At 38.0% G+C, this 27,315-nt stretch overlaps 1 protein-coding gene and 1 non-coding gene across 2 annotated transcripts; both read right to left on the minus strand.

Annotated features, from left to right (window-relative positions):
- Nucleotides 1-26,947, minus strand: LOC131955607 (coiled-coil domain-containing protein 33-like). Its single transcript, XM_059319786.1, has 27 exons — nucleotides 26,688-26,947; nucleotides 23,403-23,593; nucleotides 22,417-22,534; nucleotides 21,360-21,501; nucleotides 19,595-19,769; nucleotides 18,833-19,175; nucleotides 17,918-17,932; nucleotides 17,057-17,221; nucleotides 15,626-15,792; nucleotides 15,079-15,212; nucleotides 14,555-14,664; nucleotides 14,079-14,183; nucleotides 13,221-13,312; nucleotides 12,654-12,774; nucleotides 12,062-12,194; nucleotides 11,364-11,497; nucleotides 10,784-10,855; nucleotides 9,386-9,619; nucleotides 4,885-5,069; nucleotides 3,982-4,102; nucleotides 3,495-3,624; nucleotides 2,878-2,966; nucleotides 2,452-2,638; nucleotides 2,089-2,165; nucleotides 1,297-1,404; nucleotides 986-1,105; nucleotides 1-242 (listed from the first exon to the last, which is right to left on the minus strand). Exons 2-27 carry the CDS (start codon nucleotides 23,501-23,503, stop codon nucleotides 183-185), a joined length of 3,438 nt encoding a protein of 1,145 aa, XP_059175769.1. The 5' UTR covers nucleotides 23,504-23,593; nucleotides 26,688-26,947; the 3' UTR covers nucleotides 1-182.
- Trnah-gug (transfer RNA histidin (anticodon GUG)) lies at nucleotides 24,700-24,771 on the minus strand. Its single transcript has one exon. It is a non-coding gene; the product is annotated as a tRNA-His (tRNA).
- Nucleotides 26,948-27,315: the final 368 nt, after the last annotated feature.

The raw sequence follows: 27,315 nt of genomic DNA on the forward strand, positions 1-27,315 counted from the left end.
AAAAACATACACTATAACTAGTGTACAAACTTGGATGTTTTTAAAACTAACAAGTGCCCCCTCCCCCCTCCCCTCTAACAGAAAGAAACATGTCTGAAAGAAACACTGTACATCGTGAGTGCTTATTTGTAATTAATTATCACAGGAAGTTGCAATGAATGTGTTTTTTTTTAAACAGCATTTTATCTCAACAAGGGACCAAGCCTTGAAGGTACTGTATAAGATCTTCCATAGGCGGAATCCTGAGGAAAGACAATGTATTTCTATGTAAATAAAAAGTAACCAAAAACAATTCATTTTTATAGATATGATTGCATTGTTAGCTTTATAAATAAGTGATAAAAAATGAATAAAAAAGATGCCTGGTTGTAATGAATGTAGAAAAAGTATAGGTTTTAATGGCACTTCTTTATGTGTAAGTTACTTACTATGAAGTGACTATGTGGCGGAGTGTGCTAATTGGTGGATAATGTACCTCATATGTATGTAATCTTTGAACTATATAATCACGTAATATTGAATTGCAAACACTGCGTTACATTTAACTAGCTAGACAATCAGGTAACATACAACAAGTAAGACTTTTTCACGTGTATCAATAATCTCGTAATAGTGTACTGCTAAGACTGCGTCACTTCTAGCTATATTATTTTGACTGCGTAGCTTCTAACTATATGTCTATGACTGCGTAGCTTCTAGCTATATTCTTTTGACTGCGTTGCTTCTAACTATATTCTTTCAATGCGTAGCTTCTAACTATATAGTATATGTCTATGATTGCGTAGCTTCTAACTATATGTCTATGACTACGTAGCTTCTAAGTATTTCTATGACTGCGTAGCTTCTAACTATATCGACACGACTACATTAATTCCATCAACATTTGCGTGCTATTCAATTGCAAAGGCTATGTCACTAACTAAATCACGTGATATTTTAACTGCTAAGATTTTAAACTGCTGTGACTGTGTGACAACACACATACCAAGACCGGGTAATCGTGAAGTATCATCCCACCACTGCGACCAAAGCCGTGTTCCGCTTCGTTGACCCTAATGCTGAGATCAGCCCGTTCCTTCCCCCAACTGCGTGCATTCTCTTGGAGCTGGAGGGAAAACATGGGAGACAATCATTCGTTAACTTATTTATTATACCAAAACTTGAATTTAATTTTTTTTTATTTGTTTGTGAGAAAAAAAATGTTGTCAAGTTACTAAAGTAATAAAACTGTAAGAGCTGTAAAGCAACACTTTAAAGTAATCGTGCGTTCAATTTTAAAAAATAGCAAATTTTTACCTGTTTTTCAAGGGACATAATTCGACCCTCTGCTCTCTCCAACGCTTGGTAAAGTTCTAGTTTTTCAAGGTCCTCTCCACCACCTGCTCCTGCTCGAGCCATTTGGTCCTGGAACAAAGAGGTTTAACGAAGAGGTTTAACAAAGAGGTTTAACAAAGAGGTTTAACAAAGAGATTTAACAAAGAGGTTAAACAAAGAGGTTTAACAAATAGGTTTAACAAAGAGGTTTAACAAAGAGGTTTAACAAAGAGGTTTAACAAAGAGGTTAAACAAAGAGGTTTAACAAAGAGGTTTAACAAAGAGGTTTAACAAAGAGGTTTAACAAAGAGGTTAAACAAATGGGACTAACAAAGAGGTTTACTCGCTGTTTACAAAATATTATATATCACTGCTATAGAGGGTATTAGGTGATACAGAGGTTTAAAACATGTAGTATAGGATATTAGGGTGGTTTAAGCTACATAGTTAGCTACAATTCTGTATAGGATGTTAGGTGACTAAAGCTTCAGCTAATTAAAAGATAATACAGTAAATCCGTAGCCTCTGTCGCATTAATGCACCACGTTAAGATCAGCCGAAAATTATATAATAAAGTTTAAAATAAATACGTAGACAGGGTGGTCTGTTTAAAGTCGATGATGCTGAACTTTATTTGTAAAAAAAGGTTCTAAACCAAGTGTTGAAGGATGTTTTGAAAAAGATCCAAGATTTAGGGAAGTTTAACCAGGGTGGATTTATTTCTTCTCTATCGAGTTAAATATCACTATGAGAAAATATAAAACCTGAGCTTACCTTCATGTCATCAACCAGCTCTCGGAGCCGTTTGTTTTCATCCACCAGAGCAGCGTTCACCTCATTCATAGCACCATCTGTAAGGTAAACATTCAAGTGTAATTTTATGTAACGCAGTACTTGCTACTGTTTCTGCTAATGGTTCTTTTATTTGGGTTACAAATAGAAGCAGGTACAGCTTTAGAATTGTGGAGGCAGCACTTCAGAAAAGGCAGGATAGAAAATCAAAATAATCTTTTCCAAAAAATAAAAAAAATTGCCCAACGCTATACTATGTATGTTGGTGTAAAACATATACCTCTGCTATCGTAGAAAATTCCTAACTTCAAATATGAAAATTTCGCAAATAAAATCGACCCTGACCTTTGTTGGGTTTTCCCCTCATCTTGTACAAGACAGCCTCCAGCTTCTCGATGACCTTCTCCTGCTTCTTGCAGGTTTCTTCCAGCTTCCTGACCTTCTGGACCTTCTCCTGAAGTCTCTGCAGCAGCTCCTGTTGGGAAGCGTGGGCGTGGGACATCTTCAGGTAATCTTTTTCCTTGTCGTTTTTCTGGGGGAGAAAGTTTTCTTTTTATACATATACATCTGTATTCTATGATGGCATTATCGATACTGTGTTATTTCATGATTGTTAAATATATCGATATTACCTTAATTGTTAAAGTTCATTAGGCCGCCATAGATGCAGAAAATATTTTTAAAATAATAATATAATTTTAAAAAGTTGGGAAAATGTTAGTAAAGGGAAGCAACTGCATTTAAAGTGCTGATTTTTATCAAATTATTTACCTTTATGAGTTCATTTTGTAGCTTCTGTACTTTTGTTTTGTAATCTTTTAGTTCGGTTGTTTGTGCTGCTAGCTTCTGTCTCAGTGAGGCTGTTAAATATATATATATATATATATATATATATATATATATATATATATATATATATATATATATATATATATATATATATATATATATATATATATATATATATATATATATTTCCTTAACCATGCGTGTAATAGTCATGTTAACGTTGAGAATACTTAAAATAACATTATAATATAAATGAAACAAATCCTGCACACTTACACATCTATTCACCTTGATGAAAACACATCCATTGAACTTTGCGCGTCACACAATACAACACGACATAATACGACAGGACACCAAACAACACAACAAACTACACAGCACAACACAACACCACACATTATGACACAGCTATGAAACTATTTATTCCGGTACATGAGTCATAAATTACAACACAGCACAGCACAACATCACAGGACACAACACAACATGAAAGGACTCTACACGACACGATACAACGTTACACACAACACGACACAACTTACAGGACCCAACACACCGCAACAAGACACACCACACAGATCTTAGTAAAGCTATACCGTATCTGGCTTGCAGCTCTGGACGTGCCAACGAATCCAAATCTGCCGCGTCTATCAACAACTTTCTGTTGTCGTCATAATGGTTGACGTCAATGCGCAATTTGCTATTCTCTCCCTCGAGTTGCCGGACCTGAGCAAAAAAAATGTAACCATAACAAAATTTATTATTGTTATAGAAAGTGTAATATAACCAAGATACATAATCTAGTTGCTATTAAATATGCTGAAAGAGTTTCTTAATATTAATATTTTAATGAATTTCACGTAGCAAATACATACTACAGCATTTATATTATTTTAATATTTTCTTTCATCAATCGCTAACCTAAACATAACCTATGAACTATGACAAGTTCTAGCTGTTAATCTATACCTAACTTAATCTAAATTTAACCCAATAGAAGAAACACCGTTTTCTGTTTTAGGGAACTACATAAAATTCCAAGAAAAGCATATATTGTAGAATACGTGTTGGTGGGATTCGAACCTGCGTTCTCAGTGCTAGTATATCCTGTCCCATCTTCTGCACAGCTGTCCTGTAGTTGTCCAGGTCCCTCATCTGGTAGTCCAACAAGTTCATCTGTGTTTGGTCAAGGTCGTTGGGGTCCCTGAGAAAACAGAATCCACGTATTTCGTTACGTTATCACATGATGACCTCAACCACTGCCTACGAAGTCAATCAAAAACGTTTTAAAATCTGATGTTGTGATACAAAGAAGCAAAGTGTTATCAATGAGTTGAATGGTTGATGGTAAAGAGGATTGCTATAGTGGTGTTACAAACAATGATAAAATCTATAATGTGATCGGACAACTCGTTTAAATAAATATATTCTTAAAAGTGAAGAACTAAAAGTATCCATTGAATCTTATTGTACATACACACATTTTTCAACCACTATCTGCAATGTTATTATCTATTTCAAAGCTTGTATTGATGTAACCCTTCTCAAAGATGCGCGGGTTTACATGAGTGTTGGGATATAGGAATGTGGGATTATTGAAGTTTGGGAAAGTAAGGGTTATACGAGTGTTGGATTATAGTAGAATGGGATTATAGGAGTGTTGAGTTACATAGGAGTAGGGTTATAAAATAAGTGAGGTTACAGCAGTGTCGGGTTACATAAAAGTGGGATTTTGGGAATGTTGGGTTATTCGAAAGTGGAATTTCGGGAATGTTAAGTTATAGAAAAATGGGATTATAGGAGTGTTGAATTACATAGGCGTAGGGTTATTAAAAAGTGGGGTTATAAGAGTGTTGGTTATAGAAAAGTGGGATTTTGGGAATGTTGGGTTATTCGAAAGTGGGATTATGAAAGTTCGGGGAAAGTGGGATTATGAGAGTGCGTGAATATGGGATTGTATGACTGTACACAGACAAGAAGCGTCACCTAGTGGCGGCCGTTGTGGTGGTGTACGCTCCCCGGTCTGGAGGCTGGACGTGACGGGAAGGGGGCGGTGGCTTGCTCTTGGTGGAGCGGTCAGTGTTCTGGTTAGGGTCCACGAAGATGTACTGGTACTCAGGGAGGATGTACTCCATGGCTTCAAAAGGTGGGAGTTCCCCGTCTTTGATGGGCTGGTGTTACGGGATAACAGCGAATTAACACAGTTATTAATACAAGGATTAACATGTATGAGCTTAGGAATTAACGCATTGATACAATCATCGTTAAACACATGTGGATTAAAACACTGATTAATACATTAATTAATACATGGATTAACACGTGAATTAACAGATGGATTGACACGTACATTAATACATGGATTAAAACCTTCTTACTTGTTACAAAATCTAGTTTCAGAGGCGTAGCGACCCCTCCTGGCACCCGCGGACAAACTTTCAATTTGTCGCCCCCCCCCCCCCCCATACACTTTTATTTTATAATTAAAAATAGCAGCTAAAATGAGCTTATTTTGGCGCCCCTAGGATCGGCGCCCGGGTACATATGCACCCCCCCCCCTTCTCCCCCCCCCCCTTCCCCCGTCGAAACGCCTCTGTCTAGTTTATTAAAAATATTTTTTTTACAATTTGACGTATCACAACATTTAAGGCATGAATAGTAAGGGTTAGCATACACATATGAAGGAGTAAATCAATTCGATTATTTAAGAGAATTGTTGTATCTTCATTTTTATCACTGTGTTTTAATGAAATATGTATCAACCTGGAATATGATGTTGCCATGTAAAAGCATTTCTACTTTTTTCTAGTATTTGATAAAAAAAAAATTCCAGTTCAGCGGCATATATTTTAAGTAACAGCATACCATTGTGATGTAATCTCAGTAGAAGCGGTCAAAAGAAAAGGGTGGGAGGGGTGAACAATAGGTAATCAACTACCGGAAGATGGCAATAACATTCGTGACGGAGTGGGTGATTAACATGATCGATCAGCGAGCGAGCATTGATTGGTTTACGTTAATGAAGTTCTGCTGATTGATGTGTGAACTTCCGCTTGTCGTTCTGGCTTATCGATCTCCACCAATAACACTTAAACCGGTGTGCGTGAAAGAATTCATAGGTGTCAAGTGTTTATAGAACTAGCCATACACCGAACAACTAACCTAGCCCAAATAAAATAGGTAACACGCAACACCCTAAAGCTAGTCACTAAAACTCTCCTACCTCTAAACACACACACACACACACACACACACATATATATATATATATATATATATATATATATATATATATATATATAATATACTCGTATAAATAAGATTTATATATTATATAGATGTATATTTATTATACATATATATATATATATATATATATATATATATATATATATATATATATATATATATATATATATATATATATATATATATATATATACGAGACTGTGTGTTCCTGTGTTTGTTTATATCTTCGTGTATGTCGATGGAGTATGCCTGTGTGTGCCCTGGTCAGAAATATGATTTAAGCAACACATTGTATATAGTATGCAATAAAAGTGCAGTATATGGTTTGTAAAGGGGTGAACGAGTTGAAATGCATTGCAAAGTATTTAACAAGTCCTATTAGGATAATTTATCGAGTATATTTGTAAGCAAAAAAAAATACACAAAGTATAGTACATATTTTTGTCTAACGTCTCTGCCGCAGGTCAATGAAATTATACATGAACGGACTAATATAATCTATGGTTAGGTCATGATTAAATTTACCATTATCTAATAGTCTGGTAATTTTTTTTTTTAAACCTGTGGTAGGACCGTACAGTATTCTACAACCATGCACATTTTAGAATGTTGGTGTATTATTACTGATATATTTATGATTTGGGTAAGTGTTATTGTCAGGTTTATAGTCAGGGTTGTTAGTAGTATTAGGGCTAGGGGAGGGTTATGATTATGATAAGGGTTGAGTTTCGCAAAATATTAGCACCATTAAGCTCCGTTAAAAATTTGCTCCTGTTTTTAGCTCAACCTAGATGTGTAATTGGTTAGTACACACAGCTACACACTCCGTGGGTTTTGTGTTTGTTATACCTGAGTCAATTCAGCACTAATGTGTACCCAACTTAATACGCTCTATTTCACCTGCCCTAAATACCGTTACGAGAATAACTTACATAATTGTTTTAAAATATGTGCCATATTCTAATAGACCATGTATTAAAACATAAACAATCTACATCATCTTAAAAGATTGTTTTATTAAGATTTTATACATACCGACACTACACATTGATTTAAGCTAACATGTTGTAAATAAAATAAAATCATACCTCTGAAGTATAGGGTCGGTAGTACATAGTCGCCATATTGAATCACTTAGCGTCGAATCGGTTCAAATTTAAGTTATTTTTAAATCGATATCGATCCACTGGCATTAAAGTGCCAGAAGTAAAAACTAAACACCACTAACCCTAACTTTTATGTGTCACTATCTTCAAGTTCACGTCCACACCGATTCACATTTCAACAAGTTATAAAAAGTGAAATCAAAACTAGTAAATCTAAAATGTAGGTTTTATTACAAGTATATATTTACGTCCAAACTAGGATCACATAACGAAAAACTTGTTATCGGGCCTAAAGTTAGCCTAACACACGGCCTAGAGGATCGTACCGTGACCCCTAGCACCTTGTTGACACTGGTTGCCTAGCGACGAGCCCCGCTGTCCTCATTACGTCGCAGGTGTGTTCAAAACTTGAACGGGTAAAAAAAAACGAGGGTAACGGATAGTGTACCGCTGGCTTAAGGGAGTTTTGTTGTAGGTAACTGGGGGCCTATAAAAGCAAGGTATGTGTAGGCAGATCAATATAAGGGCTAGTAGCGGGGTTAAGAAATACACGAGGGGGATATAGTGTTGGTTGATCTGGGTAATTAGCTTGTCGTTTGGGGGCTGGTGTGTAAGTGTTTATGTGGCTTTAGTTAAAGTGTTTTTGATCTTATATAGTCACGGCTATTGAGCGGCTGGTAGGTGGAGAGGGGTGTACGTTAGGTGTAGTTATAAAGTACAAAGTAGTGGGTGTTTTTTGTAAAGTATAAAGTAGTCGATATTTATTGTAATGTACATTTTAGTGGGCATTTGTTACGGAATAGTTATTGATATTTAACTTAAAAACAAAAGAAAGTACTGTATTCGATTCCATAGACTTTTCATTATTGTTTGTTTACTTAGAATAACACATGAATAAATGAACAAGGAGGGTTATAACACTGCTAGTTAGCTGAGCGGTATATCAGCGGTATAACCAAGTAAACAACTAACCAATATACGTGGCGGAATACTTTCCACCATTTCATTAAACCAAGGGGTCAACTCATCAAATGTCTCTTGACCAACCGACCAACTCACCAACCGACAAATCGATCAACCGATATGACCATAAGACCAAATGACATACTGACCAAGCGACTAACTCATCAAATTTCTCTTGACTAACCGACAAACCAACCGATTGACGAATCAATTAACTAATAACATGACCAACAGACCAACTGACATACTAACCAAGCGACTAACTCATCAAATGTCTTTTGTACACCAAGTACATTCAAATGACCAACTAACCAACGCATCAATTGATGAAATGAGCATCTAACCAACCAATCAACTCACTGACTAATCGATTAAATTATATAAAGACTTATAGACAACTGACTTACTGACCAAGCGACTGCATGTCTCTCGTACACTCAGAAAATACGAATGACAAACTAATCAAATGATCAACTGATTAACTAATCAACTGACCAACTCACCAATTGACCAAACGACCTATTGACTAATTGTGTTTCGTTCACAGTGTCATACAACTGACAAATAACCGACTGATAAAATGACCAACTGACATACTGACCAAGCAAAAACTCATGAAATGTACTTGTACTCCATATACATGTATATGGAAACTGACCAATGGATGAACTGATTAAATAACAATATGACCAACCGCCCAACTTACGAACTTGCCAAATAACCAACTCACCAAACGTCGCTCGTTCACAATGTCATCCAACTGAAAAATATCCAACTGATAAAATGACCAACTGACAAACACATCGGCTCAGCAAACTTAGCAAATGACTAAGCTTACCTATTAACCAATTCACCAAACGACTCTCGATCACAATGTCATCCAACTGACCCATTGACTATCTGATAAAATGACCAACTGACAAAGTGACATACTGACCAACTACCAAGCTAACCAATTTACTAACTGACCAACCGACCAACTCACACATTTAAGAACTGACAATCACTGAACTGACCAATTCACAAAGCTGACCAACTGACCGACTGACCAACTGACCCACTGACCCACTGACCAACTGACCAACTGACCAACTGACCCATTGAACAACTCACCCATTGACCAACTGACCGACTGACCAACTGACCAACTGACCCATTGCCCCACTCACCAAACGGTTCTTGTCCACTCTCTGCAGATACATCCCTGGCGCCAGATTCTCTTCCTCCTCCTCCTCCTCCCCTCCCTGTTTCTCCTCACTTGGACCCTCTTTCGGCTGAACTTCCGGTGAGGGTGTCCGAATCTGCAACACGTCTGCCGTGTGGGGCGCCGTGCTCAGCCCCTCTCGTAGCTCCATGGACGGGAGGTTTTCCAGGTTGCTCATAGTCACCATGGAGTCTGGTTGCTATGGAAATAAAACAAAACTGAACGCTGTAGATGGCTATGTGAACTAGACAAACATGCAGTGATTATTGTTGTTTGTTTTCATGCGTTATTTAAACACACGGGATAGGGCACGTCTCGACTTATGACGGCAGATATACAGACAGCCAAGTTAAATAAAAGCTTGTAAAAAATATAGAAATCACATTGACCAAGTTTCTTGCAGACAAATCTTTAGTGTGTGTGTGGGAGGGGGGAACCTTGAACGTAATGAAATTTATATAGAAAATATATACTTTTACTAGGGTCCGCCCCCCCCTTGCCCCCCCTCGCCCCCCCCCCCCCCCCGATCAAGTGCCCCCGAGTTGAAAAATGTCTGGAAGAAACACCCGCACATTGAGAAATCCGCAAATCACTTGGAAACAATTGTTCGTTCATCCATTATTAGTTATGCATCAAGCCATGCTAATTGTATGTAATACAAGAAAAACAACAAAAAAAATTCATAAAAAACGTTTTAATAACAAGCTTTTATGTAATGATGCACTAAAAAGTAGAAAATAAATTATAGACTACTATTTAAATAACTATAAAGAAAATCGTGGGTCACTTTAGTATCTATTGGATACCTTTACTAATGTTAAGGAAGACACCCACGCTTTTCTTTATAGTTATTTAAATAGTAGTCTATAATTTATTTTCTACTTTTTAGTGCATCATTACATAAAAGCTTGTTATTAAAACGTTTTTTATGAATTTTTTTTTCAGTATTTTACATGTTTTATTTACAATAGAGTTACATGACTAAAAACCATTGCGCGCCTACTGAACATCACGTTCAGTAGGCGCGCAATGGTTTTTGAACGCAGCATTTACGTGATGGCGCAGCTATTGAAGGTGATGACGCGTGTGGTGTGGTTGGCTAGACATGCCTACTAATTCGGTCCAAATTTTTATTAATTCATAAAAAATTAATTAGGCATCCAATTAAGTCAAATTTAGTTTCAGATTGCATTGTCTTCATGTCTTGACCCACGTGCCTACTGTGAATCGTATCGGTCAAGTAGAACTGTCCGAATTTTCACTCCTGCGTTTCCGTCAAGACAGACTGACGACAGACAGAGGAAGTGAGTTAAATAAAAGCTTGTAAAAACAGAACTAATTGTTGTCTATTTAAAGTTCTTACGTGAGTTGTGATCAGCTTCAAGACCATGCCAATCAGAGGAGCTCTTCCATCTGACATGCGCAGCTCCGAGCCCTGCAGAAAAGTAAAAAGACATTTGATTGGTTGCATAGATTTTGCACCTTACAAAAGTATAATAAGGCAGTGTGTTACCTAGAGTGACCACCAAATTTCTATATCAACTTAAATGAGAAGCCCCAATAGTATGTCATCTCAGATGACATAACTCAACTATATGTCACTTAAAATGACAAACCCCAACTGTGCGTTGCCTTAAATGCCCCCCCCCCCCCCACCATCTTTGTGACCCACTAGTCTACTCACCATAATGGGCACACCATCCATAGACTACTCACCATAATGGGCACACCCTCCATTCACTACTCACCATAATGGGCACACCCTCCACTAGTCTACTCACCATAATGGGCACACCCTCCATAGATTACTCACCATAATGGGCACACCCTCCACTAGTCTACTCACCATAATGGGCACACCCTCCATAGACTACTCATCATAATGGGCACACCCTCCACTAGTCTACTCACCATAATGGGCACACCCTCCTTAGACTACTCACCATTATGGGCACACCCTCCACGCGCATGCCCATCTTGGCTTTCTCCTGACTGAGCTGCTTGTACACCTTCTGATCCAGCAGCAGAGAGGAGAAACCAACAGGTGAACGAATCTTCCAGAACTCATCAGTCATGGCTGTAAGGTAAAAGGAAATAGGTGTCACGACACTGACAGTAACCAAAACAATAAGTGTCGTGGCACTGCCACACTTCAGAACTGACAGCAACAAAAAAGTGGCATAGGAATATCTTGTGGTGTGAACTTTGAAAGTATTTACCTGTAGGCTACTGTTACAGTATTTACCTGTATTTTACCTGTATTGTGACAATACTTACCTGTATTTTACCTGTATTGTGCCAGTACTTACATGTATTGTGACAGAACTCACCTGTATTGTTACAATACTTACCTGTATTAGAACAGTATTCACATATATTGTGACAGTAATCTACTGTGACAGTACTAGCCTGTTATGTGATACTAATCACATGTATTGTGATAACAGACTAATGTTATAATACTCCCCGCTGTTGTGACAGCATTCTGTATTGCCACAATACTCACTACCGCAGAACTCACATGTATTGCTATCGTACTCACCTGTATTCCCACAATACTGACTTGTATTGTTCCGTTACTCACCTGTATTGTCACACTACTCACTGCCACAGTACTTACCTGTATTGCTACAGTACTCACCTGTATTAGCCACGTAGTACTCTATAACCAGCGCTGCTGTAGGTGTGAACATGGTGGCCTTGTCCTTGGTGTCGCAGAACAGGTACGGGTGGTTCCATTTGGGTTGTTCCTCTGGTCGGCCAAGCAAGCTTACCTGTGAAAATAACGGCATTGTAATTGCCATATAACTTGTTTAATGGAAACAATATCTATATATGGCAGCAACATGAATACAGTCGTTTATTATTTGTAGAAAAATCTTACAATCAAACGTATTGGGTGATTTTTTTTTAAATTGCTAATTAGCAAATGTTTTTACAGTTACGTATTTTGAAATATCTAAGCCTTGTCTAATCTTACGAGTACTAAAAATAAAAAAATAAAAAGCAAACCAAGTTTATTTAATTCAAATAGGACTGAAAATTAGTATGAAAATGATAAAATATGGATAGTCTCCCTTTATTAAAAAAAATTCAGCTCTAATACAGCGTTTATACTTTGGTGAAGGTGTTGGGTTTATACTTAGGTGAAGATGTGGGGGTTTATACTTAGGTAAAGAAGTGGGGTTTATACTTAGGTGAAGATGTGGGGGTTTATACTTAGACACACTCACCTGAGGGTATCCGTGTGATGACCGCCCCACGACCGTGAACGTGTTAGGGTGGGGGTTGGGGAAGGTGATGCTGGACATTGTCACCCCAGCGGCCCGGGGTTGGGTCAGCAAGTTGTCGCTCCTGAAATAGTACGCACATGTACGACTTAAGACTCACTCTGGACCAGGGGAGTGGACTGGCCCGCCGGTCTATAGAAAAAAATTCCGGTGGGCGCGTAGGAAAAAAACCTGGATGGGCCCCCAGAAACGCCACTGCAGTAGGTCTATTCGAGCTTTGATTTGTTTAAAATTAATGGCTTTTTACAATTTCTTCATGCCAAGATGTAAAATGTAGGCTTTGATGGAGAGAAAAAAATAAAATAAAAAATGAAAATGTTAATCTAGGGTTGGAGCCCTCTTTTAAAATTTCCCGGGCTCCTTAGACACTGCCAGTTTACCCCTTCTCTGGACTTTATCTTTTAAAAGACCAACGGGCAAAGCCATTGTCTTTAGTAGTTAATCATGAATTATAACTTAAGATTGTAATGATATAATGCGGGTGCTGTGTCAAGCAATGAATGAACATACTTGTAGTTGTAGTAGTCGGGCACAATTCTGGCTACAGCAATGAGGGGACCCACGGGGTTCTGTAGCGGGAGTTTCACACCCCTGAGGAAAACCTGTGTAATAAGCAGGATCGTTATCAATAAGTTTTTTTTATTTTTTTATTTAGCATTGAATCTATTTTATATTGATGAATGCTTAGGTTTATCTGTATTGTTATCATCAATATTTAATGTATGTGCCCTTCAAAATGGAATGGAAGGGTTTATTTTCAAATATTGGCTCCCGGTCAAAAAAACCCTGGACATAAACCCCTTGGACATAAACCCCACGACATAAACAAAATCGACATAACCCCCCCCCCCCCCCCCCGCGACATGAACTCAATTGGGGTGGTTTTTGTCCAGGGGGTTATAGCCGGACACCCAAATATCACATTCAGATTGAATCTTGTTTATTAATTTGATTTTGGACCTCATGGTTGGAGGGTAAAGCTCACGACAGATAACATGAAATTCTCTAGTTCGGATCCCGGACGTCTGTAGGACGTCTCTGAGTCCACCCAGCTCTGACGGGTGCCTGACTCAAATTAGAGATACGAAGGCAGCTGGGTATAGTGTGAACAACATAACATCGATGTACGTTGAGATCAATGCAAAAGATAAACGCTACTTCATTTGTTCCATGTGTCTTTGGAAGGAGCGAAACAGATGATAAGATGAAGATTAGTGTTAAAGTATAGGTCTATGTATTTGAATGTGTTGAACGAATTTCAATGTTATTGGGTAGCATCTATGTCAGTGTATTGTAGTTCACTCACAACATTATCTTATTAACATAATTAATACGAAATGCGTGTGCTCCTGTAGCACATAATCTTACCTCAAGTGCCAGATAGTTTGGTGACGACGGGTCTTTGGGCAGTGCACTGGCCTTGCGCATGATGGATGCATACAGCTTGACGCCTTCTTGACCCCCCTTGGCGGGCTACATGACATAGTATGTAATTTTAGATTAGCCAAACCATTTTCTAAATTAAATAGATAGAACTCAAACATATCTACTTGTAATTGATTTGATTTGTATAAGCTAGATAAAATATAAGTCAAAAAGTTAAAATAGCTTAAACTCAACTGTTTATCATATATATATATATATATATATATATATATATATATATATATATATATATATATATATATATATATATATATATATATATATATATATATACAACTTAAATAGATCGAGTTAAAATAGATCTATGCTAAATAGATCGAGCTAATACAAATGCAAGTTGTATAGATCTCGTTACATTATATGTAAGTCTAAAAGATGTAGTTGAAGTAGCAGCTTACCATCACCATCTCGATGTGGTACGGGTGAAACGGCTGCAGGTTTGCTATGGGGATGCTGTAGTTGATGAGCTGACCTTTGGTGATGGCGTCATCCACCGTGATGACCATAACTGTCAGATAGTAATTATTTAAATTAAACCCTATCATGGAGAAATTGTAAGTTTGCTTTACAGGTGGCAGGAAGTCTATATTGATATACACACCATTTATTAAAGGCCTCTGTTGCTAATGATTATGCGCAATCAATAGAATTAACAGTTAGTGTTTTGTTTTATGTTAGTTGAAAAAAAAATTGAATTATCAGTAAAAAAAAAAACGAAACATGAAAAATAAAGATCCTGACGAGAAATACAGCCTCAACAGACAACCCCTTTGCACAAACTCACGCACACACACACACACACACACACACATACGCGCACTCATTCCAGACACACATAAGCTTGCGCAAGCTTATACCACACACTAAGAAACGAACGGGCATTTAAAAAACAATCACGACACGCCCCCTAATGACGTCATACCTTCCTTCTCCGCCTCCTTGTCCGTCAGCTCCAGCGTCATCAACTCCTCCCACGAGGGGATGTTGGTGGGCCGGGCCACGGCGTGGGTCCTTGACCGTGCTTTGCGATTCATGTCCACATCTTTGCGCGTTTTGCTGCAGACAATATTACACTTTCTAACATTCTGTTCTACAGAGGCATAGCGACCCCTCCCGGCGCCCGGGAACAAACATTCTAACACCTCAACCATATATTATTTATTTTTATAATTCAAAACTGCAGCTAAAATCTTTTAATTTTTGTTTTCTTCCAACCCATTTTGGCGCACCTAGAATCGGCGCCCGGGGACATATGTACCCACACGACCCCCGTCGCTACGCCTCTGCTGCTCTAAAAGTAAAATATGATTGTGTAAACTTCCGAATCTATACAACGAATAGTTATAGAAAAAATTATCTTTATTAATGAAAAAATATATATACTTTTCTATCAACTAGAAACGATTGAACTAAATGTCTATATATTTAAGTATTTCCACATACGAGCCAGAAGATTTGAACCCACTTACACTGTGACGAAAGGCTGAGGAGTTTTCCCCCCGGCCGCTGACGGCAGGTTGCTGGCACCGTGGACGATGACGTCAATCTGGTCATGGCCTGGTTTGGACGTGTGCCGCCATGTTTGGTTGGAGCTGTACGTGGTTTTGTCGTAGTCTCGCAGTGGCGAGTCTCCGGTCTGGCGAAAACAGGTATTTGTTATAAGGGATTTTATAATAGCTTTAATATGGATGGGATAAATAGCGAATCGCCAGTTTGGCGAAGATAGGTATTTGTAGGCAGACGATTTTATCCTAGCTTTAATATGGGTGGGATACAATGCGAGTCGCCGGTCTGGCGAATACCGGCATTTGTAGTCAAAAGATTTTAATGTTATACTAGTTTCAATATGGAAGGGATAGAACTTAACCAGCGGCGTAGCGAACCTTCCCGGCGCCCGGGGACAAACTGGCAATTTGGCGCCCCCCTCGGGAGCAAATTTTTAATTTGCACCCCTCCCCCCCCCCCCTCAAACTTTCGATTTGCACCCCCCCCTCCCCAAACTGCAAAAATGCAGCTAAAATGATATTTTAATTTGATTTTACAACCCATTTTGGCGCCACCTGAGGTCGGCGACCGGGGACATATGTACCCCCCCTGCCCCCCCCCCCCCCCCATCGCTACGCCTCTGAACTTAACTCCAAAATTGTGCACGCAATATCTTTTACAGTAATTTCAACGTCCCAATGAAATTAGACTATAAACCCCAAAGTTTTTTACTCACTGACTTGTACAATAACTTCACATATGAATGGATTAGAGTTTAGTTCCAAGTAGCAACTTTTGTGTGTTTAAAAAGATACAAAGCTCAGCACGTTTTTCATTAAGAGATTGTTGATAAATATTTAACATTAACTTTTATTTTCATGGCGATTGCAAGGTTAACAATGTAACCCTTAGTATCTTGAGATAATATCTAGCTTCGAGATATAAAGTAATGCTATTCGAGCATTGTAGTTTTACTGAGACAGTGTGTGTTATCATTGGTGACATTGTATATGACGTGCATAAACTTATTATAAACGCATCGCTGTGGGCATGACGCTATAGGGATATCTCTCTTTTTTTTCTATCGTGCCCAAGACACATTGGGCACATGAGGTAGAGTTAATCTGTTTCAATGACCATGGCATATAAGGGGATAATGCCCAGCTGCATGAGTTCAGGAACGTCTTACAGTCACAAATTGGAACTGAGATTAGAACTCAAGACCTTCGGGCTTGCAGCCGAATACTCTACCAATCGACACCGATTGTGTATTGGTGATTTAGACAAAAGTATTGGAGTGAGACTGTTTAAATAGATATGACAGGTAACAGAAATTTTAAAAAGAAAGTGGGATAATTTCAATTATTTTACACATATATATGTAAACTATGTATAAAACAACCAACAGTACTCACTTTCCTGAGATCCTGGGCTGGGGGTGAGGGAGATGGCGTCACGGGGAGGTTGATGGACGTGTTGTCGCCCCACTCACTGACGGGTGAGTGACCTCTGAATGGCGCCGCTGCGGGCTGGGTGGGTCGGTCGTGAGGGCCCGGGGTTCGGGCCACCTTGGGACGGGCCTGGTGAGACAAGCAAAACATGGACCAATCGAGACCTGCTGGATACTGACTTGTCTTTTACGTGCACAGTTCCTCGTCTTATTCATGGTGTACCAATAGTATAAGGTTGTGACACCCAGTATTGTAGTTGCCTAATCTAATATAACTTATATGTAACATATTACAAACATACATGATTTTGACGTCCAGCTATTATTATACCCACATATGTGATTTTATCTTGCAGGTAATGTAGTACCCAGATATACGATTACCTGTCAAGTCAACATATATCGCTATACTGATACTATAGTATTGTTTTAGAGTTAAATGTGAGGTTTTACTTCTAACATTAGTTAAAAAAAACTAACTTAAGCTGCATAACAAATAAATTATATTTCATCATCTTACATTTTACCATGCATGGTTAACGCTATAAGAATATACGAAAGATGTTGAAAGGGGAATATACAAATACAATCCCTTTAATAACAATATTATTCACTTCATGCAAATACGATGATATACACATAATAAATACCAAATATACGTTGTGTATGCTGTATTAAAATAAGTTTTGCCTTATAGGCCTACTATAGGTGTACATAAAATAAATAATGCCTTCAATGCCTACATTATAAATGTAAAAGTAATTATCAGGCAGCTTTTTAAGGGCATGCACATTAAATAAAAATCTTCCTATTGTCCTTGACCTACCTGAAAGGCATCCTTCTGTTGATAATAGAAAGAGTTTATTTACAAAATATGGTTTTAGAAATCAGGACGGATATGACGTTTTGCTTTTAAAGCGAGGTAGCAATCGTGATCTAATTTTATAGTTGACATAACATCTTGGTACATATGGTTATAGGAGTCACAATAAATACGGTGCTAGATAGGAGTCTGATAAACAACGTAAATCTTAGCTCAGAAACAAGTTTAAAAAAATTGTAGGTAAGACATTTTTTTTTATCTTTATTCCTTGGCATAGGGGAGATTGTTTCTAATACATGTACATATATTTTAGGCGTGATGAACAGGGTTACTATTGAAGCAAAACAATCGATGTAATATATTTATTCTATTTATAAGGTATGCTTTCAATCCTTATGGTATATTGGGCAAGGGAAGTAGAATTCACCTGTTTCTGTGACCTCGGCATATGATGGGATATTGTTGTCAGAACAATGTCTAACGGTCCTTACTCTTCCTAACGTAAGTCAGGTACCCGCAGAGTTTCTCCCCCCCCCCCCCCCCCGAAAATTTTTTACCGCCCCCCCCCCCCGAACGAAATGAAATTTATATCATTTATATAGAAAATATATACTTTTAACAGTGTCCGCCCCCCCCCCGGAGAGAGTTTACCGCCCCCCCCCCCCCGAAAATTTCAAGTGCCCCCCCGGAGAAAAGGAGAAAAAAGTCTGGAAGAAAAACTGGGTACCCGCCACACCTGGGATGACTCAAGGATGTCCTAGTGATCCGAACAAGAGACATTCGAGTTAGCAGTCTAACGCTCTACCATTCGACCACGCTGTACTTTTTATTGTATGTAATACCATACATTTAAAAACAGTTACTTAATGTAAGCTGAAAGAATAGCACCCCCTTATGAATCAACATAAAACATTTTACCTGAAACGGATTTTCTGTTTCTTTAAGTTTCGCCTCCTGTTCCAACCTCTTCCTCTCCTTCTCTTCTTCCTCCTCCCTCCTCCTCTCCGCCTCTCTGTGCTCCTCTATCTCCCTCCTCCTCCTGTCCTCTTCCTCTCTCCTCTTTCTCTCCTCCTCTTCTCTCCTGGCCGCCTCTCTCCTCTCCTCCTCCTCTCTTTTCCTCTCTTCCTCCTCCTTTTTCTTCTTCCTCTCCGCCTCATCGTTGTACTCCTTGAGGGCGAAGTTACACCTCATCCTCCCGCAATGCATTTCGGCTTTTCCCTGTTTGCTGGTAGTCCTGAGCAGGGCGACAACTTGTGTGTGTCTGAGTCACGTGGTTAAAAACGAATTAAATATAGACAGGTCTTTGTGTCTGAGGGAGTGGCGTAGCAAGGGTGGTGACACCATTTGGGGGGGTGACACCAAGGTAAAATATAGCAAGTTTGAGGGGGAGGGGTGTAAATCGAAAGTTTGAGGGGGGTGTGCAAATCGGAAATTGAAAGTTTGTCCCCGGGAAGGGTCGCTACGCCTCTGGGGGGTGACACCATTAAGTGCCGCACCGGGTGACACGCGACCTCGCTACGCCACTGACTCTAGCTATAACCCTAAATCCCTCTACACTTTACCCAAATCCATTGATCCTAAAAATTTTAATACACCTACCTGTAACCTAACCCCTCTACCTGTTACTCTAACCAATCTATCTATATCCCAACCATATCTACCTGTAATAACCTCACTCACCTGTACATGTCCTCCCCCGGGTTGACGTTGTGATTAGTCCGGGGGGCGTTGGTCCGGGGGTAAATGGCCACCTTGCCCTCCCCCACCTTCTTGCCCATGTCCTGGCTGTTTGCCGGCAGATCGAACGCTTCCAGCAACAGGTAGACGTCATGGTTCCGGTCGTGTTTACAGAAACCTGCTCGGAGAATCAGAGTTTGTGTCAGGATATCTTCAGCAGGAGGCATTACACCCCCTCCCCTCCGCGACACATGCACGCCCCTCAACCCCCGAACCCAAAAAATTTTAAAGTAAAAAAAAATTTAATAGAAAATATATACAGTAATTAGTGTCTGCTTCCCCGACACATGCACGCCTTTCCTCCACCCCCCCACCATTTTTTTTAAAAGTAAAAACTTTTATAGAAAATATATACAGTAACTAGTGTCTGTCTCCCTCTCCCGTAAGTTAAAGTGCGCCTCCCCTATCCCCGAAGGTTTCAAGTTTCTACAACCCAACCCCGGAGAGAAAAATGACTGAAAGAAACAACGCGGGCACTAGTGTCATTAGGACAACTTAAGCTGTGATTTTTTTAGCACCTGGTCGGTGTAACAAAATGCCGTAAATAATTGTCGTTTAGTTGTAGAAAGCTATATATATAAACCTGCAGATGTGTAGACTAACGACAAGAGTAATCTTTCTTCTTCTTCTTCGTTCTTAATTTTAGTGTTGGAAGGGATCCCTCTTTAACACAATTAAGGATACTGTCAACAAGAACAAACTACAAGGCAGCACTTGTTTGATTTTGGAGTTCGAGGGTTCGAACTCGAGACTTTCCGGTTTACCAAACATGAGCTTTAGAGACTAGACCACGCCGACCCCTGACAAAAGTAATAACTTGTGTAGTAACGATGGTGATATTCTTCTGGACCGGAACTAGGTCAAATTATTGCACTTCACCACATTTTACGATGAAGTGTGTCATGTACTTCATTATTCAAGATATCTATTCATTCCCCACCCCCTTACGACTACCACTACCTCATGCTGAATCTGGACACCAGAATGTTGTACTATTACAGAAAGGATTACATCGCTAGGGAAAACCATGACTAAATAAATAATGACTTGGAGATGCTATCAATAGACTTCGAATAGTAATAACATAAAGGTGAACTTTAACATCGAGCTATAACCTTTGCACCCCCGCATATGCCAGTGCCACCTTTACTTAATCTTTCTTATCTATCCTTCACAAGAGTAACAAAGCAATCGTACCAAGGTATATTTTGTATGTCTGTATCGCTGTTTTATTTAGAGAGATAAGTGAGACATTAAATCTTTAATACTGCCATCCTAATATATAAAAGCCCATGTTCGCACCTCTTTCTCTCTGTCTGTCTTTAAGTTTTTTTTTTTAGGCGATGTGATCAGTATGTTCAGCGATATATGAAGAACTTAAAGATACATACTTTTTTGAAAATAATATGGCACTTGATATAAATGTATAACTTAATTTTATTTAAAGAAGGGAAATAAAAATCAAGGTATATTCGAATTTAGAAACACACTTTTGAAAATGCAACCGGAAATGCATTGATTGTTTTGAAAAGAACGCAATAAATGATGACGTCAAATGCCACATGTTTAAACTAAGGAAAGAACAACAATAACTATTTCATAAATTATTTTTTTCCAAATACATATAACATCAAAAATATATAGGCCTATCATGGGTACCGACAGCTAGTAATGGAAAACAACCAAGGACAGGTAACTCTTGACTCACCTGCAGGTAAACGGTAGGTGAATTTTTTGTCCTCGAACACACACAGCTCTGGCTCATTCTCTGAGCCCTTTTGGTTGACCACGCTGGTCACGGCCTCGTAGTCTCGCACAAAACTCTCATCCGGCCACTTCCGTAATAAAATCTGAAGGATTGTGGGATAGGAGATAAAACGTATTTCAAATAAATAAGATGTTTTTTGTTTAAGCTCAACACTCACAAAAAATGGCATTCACTAAGAAAACACGCAAGTATTAATAAGTATAGAAGACAAGAGTTGGAATAAATGCGTAAAAAATGGAGTTAAATACTTATATATATTATATATATATATATATATATATATATATATATATATATATATATATATATATATATATATATATATATATATATATATTGAAACGCATGGAATGGCTTGTTCTTAATTGGGAGTAGAAAAGTGAGAAAAGGACGAACAACAAAAATGTGCAAAACACAGAAATGTACAAAACACAAAAATGTACAAATCATAAAAATGTACAAAACACAAAAATGTACAAAACACAGAAATGTACAAACCACAAAAATGTACAAAACACAAAAATGTACAAAACACAAAAATGTACAAATCATAAAAATGTACAAAACACAGAAATGTACAAAACACAAAAATGTACAAATCATAAAAATGTACAAAACACAGAAATGTACAAAACACAGAAATATACAAAACAACTTTCTGGGAGTGGCCACTTGTGCACTCTGTAGAGACGGGAAAAGATTCAATGATGATATACCAATGCAATGTGCATTTGTTTACCTTAGAATAATCTTTGGTGGCCTAACCCAAACTATAGATGGTCAGCTAATGAGATGTGTGATTTGAACCTTGGAATAGTATTTGGTGGCCAGACTTTGTATAGTCAACAAATTCACTAATAAAAAATGTGTTATTATTACCTTGAAACGATCTTTGGTGGGTAACTATGGGTGTTCAGCTAATGAGATGAGTTATTATTACCTTGGAATAATCTTTAGTGGCCAAACTTTGGATGGCCAACTAGTGATAAAATATTACCTTGGAATAATCTTTAGTGGCCAAACTTTGGATGGTCATCTTGACAAAGTACCGTCCAGGTTTGTTGAACACGGCGTCTAGGATGTCAACATCAAACTCGAGGATTTTATGTTCTATTCTGTTCGTGCGGGAAATGAAAAGAAATCATAGTTAGACTGTTATACATAGATCACACGCATTCGATTAAGATCTATGTGACTTGGAAGTACAGCGTACGGTTGTTAATCCGAAAGTTTCTTGTACGAAATACGGAATCGATTATTTTCTTCTTCTTCTCCGTTCTTAATGTTAGTGTTGGAATGGGGACAAACTTCAATGAGGCAGTTGTTTGATTTTGGAGTCGTGTCTTCTTAAAGAGTTGCTGTCCCCAGCTAACGAGCCTCATATGACCGAGGGCTCGAACTCCAGACTTTTCGGTTTAGCAACCAAGAGCTTTACCGACTCGACCAAGCCGACCCCGTGAACTCATTTCATTTAGGACTTCCTTGAGTTTACCAATGTATGATGGGTACCTGATTAGCGATATGAAAGTAACTGAGGCTGTTAAAAAAGGAATAGACACTCTCTTCATATGCCGTGGTCAGGGGAAAAGTTTAACTCGTGTTATATTTATCATCGTTTAGAATTTAGTTGGATTGTAACGGGATTGCATAATTGATGGCAGTGTAATGTGTTGGCTAAAAGGCTATGCGAATGAAAATATAACTAATTAGTGTCATGCCCCCAAGCATCATCCTAACCACATTCCCAAGATAGACGAACTCCAATCCACTAACTACACCCCACTATTCTACCATACCCATCATATCATTCACATCAGTCTTAGCCAAATTTCATTTTCATCGAACGCCCCAAACTTTCGATGTTTCGAAAACCACACCTTCAAGCGAGAATACCAATCCTCCCTCCCAGAACACATCATCCCCCCTCTCCCCCCCAACCCCACCCCCACCCCCCTCCCACCAGCAGAAGAGTGCCAGACCTACCCATCCGCCAGACGACTGCTGTTCATGGCAGGAGTGGAGGAGTCTGGGAAACCAAGCCTGTTGGACTTGAGCTCGGGGTAGGGGAGCCTGGGACTGGCCATCTTGACCCCACGGGTTCAGACCCCCACCTGGGGATACAGGTCCTGGCTAAGATGTCTCAATATAGATGTCGTGTGGCCTTCAACACTGACCTTCAACAATTACATAGAAACATTAGAATTATTTTTAAAAATACACACTTAAGTCAGAAAATACTTTTAAAAAAACTTTTTAAAAAACCACGTTTTTCTTGTGGACTAAAAAGTAGAAAATAAATTTTCATACATTTGATGACAAAAAACGTGGGTACGTTCATCATCAAATTTCCCGACCCATCTGCCCGACCCACGTTTTTCCCACGTTTTCTTTAACTTGCTTTCGCGTCTGTTTGTTTGTTTGTTTGTTTTTCCAATCAAATCTTGCGATCGCAATTTCGGGCACTTCCCAGTTAGCTAGCGCGCTGAAATTTTCAGGGAAGCTTTGTTTCGGATGACAATAAAATATTCAACTGTTATTATTACTAAATTGATCCATGGAAACATTTTATTGATCATTTTATACTCCTATATAATTGTACAAAAAACGTGGGGAAAAAAGGGACATAACCCAGTAACTGTAATTTGATGAAAACAAGGTTCGGTACTCTCCCTCTTTTTGCTTACTGAGTAGTTGTCACGCGGTGTTTGTCTACAAACAACCAGAACGTAACAACTGGTTGCTATTGAAAGCGATGAAAAACGTGGGGCGCCGTGATTTTCTTACAGTTTCTAATACTGTTGACTCTCTACAAGCTCCCTAATAAAAGTCAATAGTATTATCTGATCAATAGTAATATAACTTTTACTTCGGCGCTCCAAGTTTTTCATCGCTTATAGTAGAGTGATCGCTTGCATTATTGTGATGAATAGCATTTATTTTCTACTTTTTAGTTCAATCAGAAAACGTGGGTTTTTAAAACTTTTTTAATGATTATTGTTTGTCATCAAATGTATGAAAATTTATTTTCTACTTTTTAGTCCACAAGAAAAACGTGGTTTTTTAAAAAGTTTTTTTAAGTATTTTATTTTCTCCTTTTTAGTCCGTTGCTACACATGAAAAACGTGGTTTTTAAAAAGTTTTTTATATAGTTTATTTTCTACTTCATCTAATGACTTGATTAAGTATGACTTGACTAAGTGTTTTTAAATACACGGACTAAAAATTTTGAGCGACCGATACGCTTTAAACAGAGAAGGGGCGTAATTTAATTAAGCCTACATGCCGTGACCAGGATTCGAACCTGGGTTGTCGCGGCCACAACGCGAAGTACTAACCACTATACGATCACGGCCAGCGCGCTCACATCGATTGGGGCCGAAGTAACTGTGTCAATAGGCCTCCAGTCTTGTCGGTATCTTTAGAAATCATGTCCTCAATTTTATGGTCCTTGGGGCGTAATTAAATTAAGCTAAATACGGTCTCTAATTGCTAGTTTTTATGATTGCATCTGAAATTGTTAGGCGAAAGTAGCCTCTATGCCGAATTTCAGATCTCTAGAGCAATCAGAAGTTGGCTAATTTTCGTTGTCAATTTTAACAACAAACAAACGCGAAGCTGAGTTAAGAAAAACGTGTTAAAAAAACATACATGTAATGGAGAAAAATGTTACACATTCAACAATTTATCTGGCAAAAGTCACGAGAAAATCAGGCATTTATGAAAATTTTATATACATTTACATTACAAATCTGATTTACTTATTACAAACTCAATTTATTGTAAACGTAATTTTAGTAACAACCACACAAGTAGTAAATCTCTTTAAATGTTTCGCGCTTGTTGTTGTTTCTTATTAAATGTAATGTACTCTTTTATTCCAGCTAAACATGATTTTTATACCTTATTTGTATACAAATATGTTACACATTATTTGTATACTTTTTAAATACATAATTGTTATAAACAATTTTTATTTTTTTTATTTTATACATGATTTTCATTCATGATTTTTATACATTATTTTATTATTTATATACGTGATTTTAATACATGACTTTTATACTTGTTTTTTTTCTCTACGCAGGCTACAAACATGATTTGTTTGACTGATTTTTTACAACTAGTAGGATTGCTTGTAAAGATGTTGTACATTCGTGAACAGGCTTAGTCTTCATTTCATGGGCGTGTGCTGGCATATTTTACTGAAGATATAAGTCGTTTAATGGTTCTATAACATATACTTTAAAAATTCAACCTTCACATTTCTTTTTAATTGCTTTGTTATTGACAAAGTATTACTAATGCGTCAAACATTTTATTATTTATTTACTAAATACATTAAAACCTATTTAAAAAAAAAACGAAAATATTTTTCACTAGAATACTCGACATACTTTGAATAGAAACACTCCCCCTTTTAAAATTTTAATTCCATTTTAATAAAGTTTCCCTCATTTGCATAATCTCCCAACAACAAAAACCGCCATACCCGCGCAGTCAATGAGACACTTGGAACCAGACCAAAGACCTGTGTGTCAGTTCTGCGACTCACCTGTATCAAGGTACCTCAGGTGTGTTGGCGTGGGGGGTACTGGACTACAAAACCGATCATATACTTCGACTTTCGATTATCGATTCGTTTTATTTACCGTCTTGCTTTCAAATTCAAGGAACGGAGAGAAATAGCGACACACGAGAGGGTGACAACTCCCCCCCCCCCCTTCCCGCACCTAGTGACGCTATTGATGAGTAGCAAAAACTAAAATTTATAAAAAAGTATTTAGCATGTTGATGAATAGAGATTTAAATATAATTTATAAAAAAACGCTTTTGACGCATGGATTTTCTTCATTATTTCTTAAATAAATTAAACTTATAGTTTAAAAAGTGAATTTTTAAACTGTTGTTTTGTCAATAGTAAAGTAAGTGAATACTGTTTTAAGAATAGAATAAAGCGCTAAAAATAAGGCATCTAGTCCAATACTTTTGACTTAACACAGAAAGTAAAGTATAATTATGTTTATAATATAAAATTTGCCACAAGACTAACTTATATTATCGCTATTGAAAACAAAATTTTAACTATTTTGAAATGAAAACAAAACAGTCGAAAATTGTAATGTATTCAAGTAAAATCGTCGAGCAGTCTATTAATAAAAAAAAATTAATTCGCGTTCGATTATTAAACAAAATAAAGAAAGTGACAAATCCGAAGGATAAAAATGAAATTTAAAAATAAAAATAAAAACACACAGTAGTAAATCTTACGCATTGCCATGTGAATCAAACACATTTTTTGACTTTCGTCCCTTTGGTCTCAATTGTTATTCAAGTTTTTATTAAAGTTTAAAGTTTATCTAACTAGTGTTTGTTATTTAAATCCTTGCTGGAAATTTCCTTACACTGAACGAACACACCTGAAAGAACTACACACAGCTACACAGTAAACAAGACACGGCCAGTCAAAGAAAAGTCACAGAAAGTAAAACCGTTCACAGGCCGCGACGCCGCCATTTTGAAATCAATATTTACCTATATCCCTTGGTAAACCAGGCGAGTCTATCAACAGATCGTTACAAGCAAATCACTCTCGGCACCGTCCTGTGTCTGCTGGTCTTTTAGTGGCGGGGTTCTTGTACCTGTTATCTCACCTGGGTTATACACACGGGAGGGATTGGGAGGGGGTGTCCACTTATCTTACCTTGATAATACACAAGGGAGGGGTTAGGAGGGGAGGGGGTGTCCACTTATCTTACCTTGATAATACACAAGGGAGGGGTTAGGACGGGAGGGTGCGTCCACTTATCTTACCGGGATAAAACAAGAGTGTGGTTTGGGGGAGGGTGGGAGTCCACATTACTTTTTCTTGATTTACTGTTGTTAAATGTCTTAACTA

Source organism: Physella acuta, unplaced genomic scaffold (assembly GCF_028476545.2).
Source record: "Physella acuta isolate Inbredline_101_S28 unplaced genomic scaffold, ASM2847654v3 ptg001086l, whole genome shotgun sequence".
In the NCBI taxonomy this organism is placed as follows: Eukaryota; Metazoa; Mollusca; class Gastropoda; family Physidae; genus Physella; species Physella acuta.

Excerpts from the sequence above, each read along its gene's own strand:
- LOC131955607 (XM_059319786.1), bottom strand. The coding sequence starts at position 23,503 with ATGGCCAGTCCCAGGCTCCCCTACCCCGAGCTCAAGTCCAACAGGCTT. Across the intron at positions 9,620-10,783 it reads TGAAGCTGATCACAACTCAC|CAACCAGACTCCATGGTGAC; the intron begins GTAAGAACTTTA and ends TTATTTCCATAG. Across the intron at positions 1,106-1,296 it reads TTATGTCCCTTGAAAAACAG|CTCCAAGAGAATGCACGCAG; the intron begins GTAAAAATTTGC and ends TTTTCCCTCCAG.